At 39.5% G+C, this 8,138-nt stretch overlaps 1 protein-coding gene across 2 annotated transcripts; it reads left to right on the plus strand.

Annotated features, from left to right (window-relative positions):
• The first annotated feature begins 1,107 nt into the window (after positions 1–1,107).
• admb (adrenomedullin b) lies at positions 1,108–5,428 on the plus strand. 2 transcript variants are annotated; one of them, XM_084934182.1, is made up of 4 exons: positions 1,108–2,745; positions 2,989–3,104; positions 3,552–3,677; positions 4,005–5,428. In XM_084934182.1, exons 2-4 carry the CDS (start codon positions 3,001–3,003, stop codon positions 4,288–4,290), a joined length of 516 nt encoding a protein of 171 aa, XP_084790308.1. In that variant the 5' UTR covers positions 1,108–2,745; positions 2,989–3,000; the 3' UTR covers positions 4,291–5,428. The 2 variants fall into 2 exon arrangements, with proteins under 2 accessions (XP_084790308.1, XP_084790307.1); XM_084934181.1 differs by having other exon boundaries at positions 1,108–3,104.
• Positions 5,429–8,138: the final 2,710 nt, after the last annotated feature.

Below are 8,138 nucleotides of genomic sequence, written 5' to 3' on the forward strand. Positions count from 1 at the left end.
GTAGTATTGCAGTATTATATTATACTAGGGTATTTAGAGATTATATCTCCTAACTTTCTCTATAAAAAAGGTACTTTTTGCAATTACCCAATGCAAATTTCAACTAAATAAAATTCACCACTAAAGGGCAGCGTTTCACCAAAAACATATATTATACACTGCTGTGGGAAAAAAACAAAACACAGCATTTATTTTGAGATCCGGTGCAAATTGTCTGGTAGATAGCTATGAAGCACAAACTGTCTACTCCAGTGGAAAGCTCCCCTGATACTTTCTCTCGTTTTTAGAATTGTACCTTTTTTTTTTTTGTAAATCCCCAAAAGTTGATTCTGTTCTTCTGGACGAGGCATTTTCAGTGGAAGAAATGTTTTGTCCAGAAGAACAAAATCAACTTTGGCCCCACAGGAGTTAGTGTAAGAGTTGGAGTTGGAATAACATTCTCTTACCATTATTTGCTGTCCCATTTATTAGAACATCTGTCCTTCCACACTAATGTCAGTTTATTTGTAAAATCCTCACATACTGTATATGGGTTTTAAAAATAAGTAGAAAATAAAAATAAGATACTGTACGCCTACCCTAGATATAATAATCTTAGGCTTGATCTTGAACTTCTACACCCATTGCTCTTAACCAGCCACAGCAAGTTTCAGGTTAGCATTCACAATATATGCAGCTGTTGAAACACAAGCAACAGCAAAGACGATAAACTTCTATGGGGGATACAGGAACAAGGCCTCTAAAACACAGCACAGATGATTCATTTTACCACACCTTCTTTTTAAGCCCGTTGTTGCCTCGACCACAGGAGGTGCAGTTTCAGTTTCTGCGGGTAATAAGCCTGTGTATATACAACACATAGTCGGAACCACAATTGGACCCAGAAGAAAGACAGATGCATGCGTTCATGCATTGGCTTTACAGTTTTCAATACTACTTGTATTGTGATCATTTATTTAAGTATTTGCACCATCAGGGTGTGCCAACAAAAAGGCAGCTCAGCTTAGAGAGAAAATAAACAGTAATCTACACGCAGTCCGTGTTTATTGGCTTCAAATCTTGACGTTTCCACAGTTTTTAACATCGCGTTTCTCCAGCCTGGGAGCACACCACCAAAACCTACAGTGCCATTAGCCACGCACTGTACTTTTAAAAAAAATTACTGTGGGGACATAAAGGCCCATCAAACAACTGAACATCTGGCCTACTTTGCTTGTGGCGAAGGCATTTATAGTTGAGTTAACAGAATCGGTTCTTTCAAGGATGTAAAATTGGCGCACTGTGAGGCAGTTACTCATTCTTTTTTTTTAAGGATGCTCCAAACTAGCCACTAAAGAGATCATTACTCAAATGTTTTACATGGAAGAAAAGGACAGGCTGCCAAAAAGACGTGTAAGGCAGTTTACGGGCAGTATTTTCTGTGGAAGGGAGTGAACTCCCTTTTCCTGGACTTTGGCTTGTGTTAAAAATAGTGCGTGTTGTAGAAATGCACTGCAATCAGAAATAGATCAAATCCATAGAAGCATGGTGTGGGTTGAGATATGTAACATCTTTTTCAAGTCGAGCTGATTTTAAGTTTAATATTGTAGTAAATTAAATAATAAATTTAATAGCTAACCTTAGCCGTTAGCTCGTATCATTTTTTCATATTGCACCGCTAATTAATGAAGCATTTTATGGTTTCTGATCATTCAACATAGAGTACATGCCTGGCAGCTACATCCCCAATCTGGAGGACTAACCAAGTTTTTTTTTTTTCTTTATTTTGGTAATTTGCAGTTTTGATGCAAAGATCGGCCTCTTAAATATCTGAAAACGTTAGCTGTAGCGGACAGAGATCGAAAAACATGTTTAACCTTTATACCTTTGTTAATTAGGATGCCTGCAAGCAGCTACCAGTGATTGAGAGCAGCACTTTGAACGATTTAAGAGATCACTTGGAAGTGCACAAAAGCACACTCTTCTTTCTTAAATTGCCACACTGCATGCGGTTGCCATAACAGCACAGCGCTAATTTACACATGGTTAGCTTTTTGCAGCTACTTAAAACTAACAGATGGCTCGCTAACACTCAAACGGAGTCATCCAACACACACATTTCAATTTATTTCAGTTATTAACACATTTAAACCCAAAATAACTGCCTTAAAGCATGCAAGACCACAGAGTGTCCTCTGTTAACCCCTCTAAACAACCGATTCCTTCACAGTTGCTGAAAGAAAAGACCAAAAATATGTAAATGGACTTGCAAACAAGTCTTCCATTTGCACAATCAAATACAAACCTTTGACAGAGAGAAGCAATGTAGTTAGGTCAATTTGCAAAACCCCTGAAATGCAAAAAATTCTTTCAACACTTTCTCAAAGAGAGAGGTGGGGGGTGGAGTAATAAATCAGAATTATGTAAGTATCTATTAGTCACGCTATTTGCGGACTGCTGGGTCGATTATAGTCTCTATCTACGTGTTTTTGGTCTGACTGACTGTACATGTGGGGTGGATGGGGTTGACATGAACTGTCCCACAGTCCCTCCCACTGGGTATGGCATTCAGGTACAACTCCCTCCCTTCTACTATAAAGCCTCTCATGTTAGCAGCATAAACTTCAGACTTCAACTCATGGTAAAGTCTTTACAGCTTTCACCAAAAAAACAAAACAAAAAAAACCCACACAGCTAAAGTAGTAAAGAACAAACTTGGATGTGCACCATTAATTTTGTACATCACAACACAAACTAGAGCCAGAGGTAAGTGAATTTGTCGCTGATTTCTATTTGAGTAAGTTTTGTAAAGAATTTAAATTCTGCAAAATTGGTGAAAAAATTCTGAATCACTGGAAGAAAATATTTTATTTACTTATGCTGTTCTGTGCAGATAACTCTACATGTTACTGCAATAATGTGTCTAAAAGAGCTTCATCGCTCAGATGTTGTGGTAATAGATAAGGCATGACTGCTTCAGTGCCATTTCTGTCTGTTTACCATTGGCAGCTCCCAGCCAACATGAGATTATCTCTGCACACCATCATCTGCTGCTGTGTTTTCACCACAGTCCTGCCATTGGTAAAAGGGGCCACAGGAGAGACCAACGCCAGCCTGAGAAAAAGGTAAGCTCTCAGAACATTGTGTTCATTCTACATTCATCTAGTAGAATAAGATGCCCACTGTTGGTAACACAAGGAACTTTTATGCCAAGTAGATTCTGAATTTTAGTTTTTTCTTGACATAAGGGATTATTAAGCCAATAATGATAGATATATGTTCTTTTTTTTTACTTGAATATAGCATAGCTACATCAGCACTACATTTCATAAAGGGCAAAGTTGTAGTGTCTTCAGTGGACACTGTCTCTGAATGTCTTTGGCATTTATTCATTGCTATTTCCTTTTACTCACCACATGTACGTGTGTATGAACATATTTAGATTGTATAAAGTGCTTTGAGTGGTTGAGTAGGGTAGAAAAGTGCTATATATATATATATCACTTAACATCAGTGATAATGTGACAGAGTTGAAGTTCTGTGGTTAACAACCTGTTTGTTCTTTGTGGCAGGTCTAGAGTATGGCTGCAGAGCCATATGAAGAGAGACTTGCGCAGTCGCTTAGTGACAGGCGATGACCAACACTTTGGTGGACCGCAGCAGGACAGGCTTGCCAAAACTCTCCCAACCCCATCAAGGTAACAAGAAACATTGGATTGGTGACCTAGAGTCACATAGTCATTCAGTGTGCTCCTAGTTATTTTCCTACTTAGAATACCCCCATGGCTGTCATTTATGAGAGGTGTTCAAATTTTAAAAGTGTTAAAATTCAGAATTTTGAAGCATCTATTTTTGTTCAAGACGCTACAAATGAAGTCTGAAAATGATCCATTCTCTACTGGATAAAACATGCAAAAATCTAGATATGAAACATTTTGGATTTTACACACTGTGAACATATTATGTGTTGCCAAGCTAGACTTAACAGCACCTCTAAAGCAGTAAATCTTCCCCCTTTTTTCCAGCTTTGGCCCAAATATAAGGTCCAGGAGGTCAACGTCAAGTCAATCTGGTTGCCTCCTAATCACATGTATATACCACGACTTGTTCTACCGATTGAGCCTGACAAAGAAGAACGCTCAAACAGACACCACTGCTCCTAAATCAAAGATGGGACCGGGTGGCTTTGGACGTCGCCGCCGCTCACTTCTGGATGCCACTCAGCTCGTCTTCGAGACAGGAACGCATAGATGGAGCACGGAAACTGGTCAGCGAGTCAGCAACCCCAAAAGCACCCACACGGTGGCCTAAGGCAGGCATGAGAAAGCAAAGAAGAGTCCCTGTTGGGGTTATGTGAGCACTGCAGATGAAGATTAGTCCACGCAGAACTTTTATTCCACAGATTCGGCGCTAGATATAGCGAAAGACTGGCTGCTACATCTGCACAGCCCATCAGAGGAAGCTCAAACCACTCTGGATGAAAGGAAGATTGAAATAAATCAAACTGAGACGTTTGTGTGCACATGCTTAGGTTCAGGTTTCAGTGTCTCTGAACAAGTGTTTGATTTATTGATGAATTCAAGCCAGACCTATGGGACTTGACAAGAATGTCTGTCTCTTCTTCAGCATCCAAAGCGAGCTTGGCAGCTGAGACAGAAGACAATTCATGAGGATCTTCTCCGAAACACAAAGCTTGGAGGAACACATTCTGCAACAAGGGAGCCTTTTTATTTTACTTTTTCTTCAAGGAATCAGCATTACTGGGCCCCAAACTATCAAATGCAGAATCCTCACAAAACTGAACTGAATGTACTGAATTGCTTGTTAGCTACAATTTTTATATATAGATAAACATATAAAATATGTACCTTATATGTTAAAATATGAAAGACTACCTTATAATGTATGCAACTATAATTTCCAGCAACAAAACTACATATTAAACATCTTTAGTTTAACTTCAGTGAAGTATCTGATGTATCTGAAATGTGTCAATTTTTTTGTTTTGCTTTTTTATTTCTATGTATGTATCTAAACAATGAGTTGTACCATTTGCCTTCACTTGATTACACCTTTTTGGAACTTACTCATATTTAACATGTCTTATGGATATTTATCTGCACCTGAAGCAAAGCAGGCCTTTTAGTTTGGGGCTGAGCTTTCACTTAAAGGGAAGGAGAAGGATCGATGAGCTGATGAAAGTACTGTGCTGCCATCTAGCTTTGTAGCGGGCTTATGTGTAACAAATGCAGGCCAAGCCATTTCAAAGCATCTACTTTGGTGTGTTAAATGTTAGGTGTGACATTTATCGCCTCCTATATTTGAATGTTATAAATCATAATCAGTTGCTCACAATTCAGCTGAAATTACTTGAAAAGGTATTACTGAACCAGATTAATGTCTTGCTTCGAATACCAGGAACTGTAATAATTTTCAGTAATAAATGAACAAATAAAACAATAAAATAAACTTGAAGAAACCTTATTTATTCTGTGATCCACATCAATTATTTACCTTGTGTGTGTGTGTGTGTGTGTGTGTGTGTGTGTGTGTGTGTGTGTGTGTGTGTGCGTTCGTGTTAGGGGGAAATACATGGCGTGTCCTTGTCATTTAAGGATTGCGTGTGCTGTTTAATAAAATTAAACTCTGAGTCATATTGAGAGCAAAATATGTGACCCAGTGGTTTACATTCCATTCTAAAAATAGTACTACTCATCGCCTGCACTGTCTCAAGAAACACATGTACTAAAATTACATTTGTATTGGGTAAACATGTTGCTCGGATTGTGTAAGTTCGACCTCTCGGGACAATAAATTACGTTTTGGCAAAAACGTGACAGTCCAAGTTCTGCTTAATGGAGAGGAGAGTGGTGTGCTCTTTTATATATTAGAAACACTTACATGAGGGCTAGAAAGATATAATCACTGTGGAATGTGACCCCCCACCCAACCCACACACACACACACACGCACGCACCTCCCTGTATGCTGAGTGGTCACAGTGCCCTGAAATGATAAACAGATTTGACATAAATGACATAAATTTGACATAAAAACATCAACTTCCCCTCTAGGAGGATTAAATGCTATGATGGTCTCTGGCTTTGCTATGGGTTTGTTTGCAAAGAATCCTACAAACATTTGAAATATTCAATTATAAAAAGCTCATATTTCACCCATTGCTGTTGCCTGTGTTATTTAATGTGCAAGTAATGAACAAATGGCACACAGACATGTGAAGTTTTCTTCCTCTTGTCAAGTCCAGTAAAGAACTATCTGGGCCAATGGAACTCTGCAACAAGCACTGCGATAAAAACAGCCTGCGTTACATTTCCATTTCTGCCAAGTGGAAGATTCATGATATATCCAGTCCACAAAATAAAGATGTTGGAGTGGTTCATCAACATATTGCATGTGCAGTATCTTGAAAATGGTCAAAGTACACCCTTTCATTTCTAAGGATTTACATATCAGGACATACAGTAAAAGCCAAATTGCAGAAGCTGTGTATGTAAAACTAAGCATACTCTTATTGCTACCATAGGAATTCAAAGGTTAGGTAACAACCAGGTGCTGTTAATCAAGTGCACCTAATTAACTGATCAACAGCAAGTTTGAGTGCCTCAATAAAAACACAGACATTCTGTCAGTTTGCTGGTGTGGAGCATTCAGGTACATGTTAATACGTTAAAATGTCACTCATCCAAGCGACTTCCTCAGTCTCAGCTGACTGCAGGTTTCCCCAATCTTATAAACACTACCTTTGCACGATGACTGAAACCAGCCCACTGAAGGAACAATGGGCTGTGAGGTCAGTTCTTTGATCATTAATATGCACATTTTCATGAGTACTACTTACAGAGTTGGGGAATGGCTGCAGTCACAGCATTGTCAGATGGCCTCCTTGACTCTCCGCTCAAACCAGCATTCCTCCCTGTCCAGGGTATATACATCCTCATGGCCCTGGCCTGTAGGTGTAGACAGACTGCGGAGTCCTGGCCTGATGAGTTAGCTCTTCTGTGTTATGACATCTCGTCAGGCCAGGACTCTGCATTTATGCTAGTTTGAGTCATTATGCACATGTACTGTTTCTCCCACTGAAAACGCTACATCCAGATGAACAGAATACATTTTGGGGGATTTCCTTACCTGGAAGATAGAGCATGCATCAGGACACTCTGAGGGTCATGTTTTTCGACTTTTCTAGAGGATACAATACCATCAGGCTAACCCTCCTGGGTCATAAGCTGACAGGAATGCAAGTGGATACCTCTCTTGTGACCCGGATTATTGATTACCTGACAGGAAGACCACAATATGTGTCTTCAACATTGTGTGTGTGTCTGACAAGGTGATCAGCAACACGAGGCCACCACAAAGTACCGTCCTCTCCTTTCCTCTTCACCCTCTACACCACAGACTTCAGCCACTACACAGAGACCTGCCATCTTCAGAAGTTTTCTGATTACTCTGCAGTGGTTGGATGCATCAGTGAGGGTGATGAGTCAGAGTACCGGGCTGTGGTTGACCCATTTGTCACATGGTGTGAGCAGAATCATCTGCAGCTCAACGTGACAAAGACCGAAAAATTGATCATAAATACCTTGGAGAACACATAGATAATAAACTGGACTGGGACCTTAAGTGCATGAACGCATGTCTGCAAATGTGAATGAAGTGAAGCAACGCTGAAAAGATGAGTGAGCCAAGATTTCTCCACAACAATCTGAGAGACTGATATGTCATACAGAAAATGATTACTTCAGCTTATTTGTGCTAAAGGTGGGTCTACAAGCTATTAACAGATGGGCAACATGATGCTATGTCAACACAAGACAACCCCGAGTCTCCACTTTTGTGTTAAAAGTTTGGACTTCAAACTTTATACCAGTTTTTAAATTGTGTTGATAAGACACGTAAAACCAGTTATGCTAAAAATGTACATAATGTTTTTCCTGAATACTATTGTTATGTTTACTGCAGGAAGAAACTGTAAAAACAGCGTTTTCTAAGGAGAGCGCTCGAAAGCACTCTCAGCTTGCAAGCAAAAACAAAAACCATGTAAACAGGAGGAGTGATACACCTCCTGCTTTCAGGCCTGCAGGTATCAGGCTTATGATGTTTCATTTATCTTATAGTGGACAGAAATTATTATTTGA

The sequence above is a fragment of the Perissodus microlepis genome, chromosome 7 (assembly GCF_051167445.1).
Source record: "Perissodus microlepis isolate ML-2025 ecotype Zambia chromosome 7, ASM5116744v1, whole genome shotgun sequence".
Taxonomy (NCBI): Eukaryota; Metazoa; Chordata; class Actinopteri; order Cichliformes; family Cichlidae; genus Perissodus; species Perissodus microlepis.

Bases quoted from the DNA above. Each gene is read 5' to 3' on its own strand.
- admb (XM_084934181.1), top strand. From the start codon at position 2,947: ATGACTGCTTCAGTGCCATTTCTGTCTGTTTACCATTGGCAGCTCCCA. The intron at 3,105-3,551 runs GTAAGCTCTCAG...TCTTTGTGGCAG, and splicing joins AACGCCAGCCTGAGAAAAAG to GTCTAGAGTATGGCTGCAGA. The intron at 3,678-4,004 runs GTAACAAGAAAC...CCTTTTTTCCAG, and splicing joins ACTCTCCCAACCCCATCAAG to CTTTGGCCCAAATATAAGGT.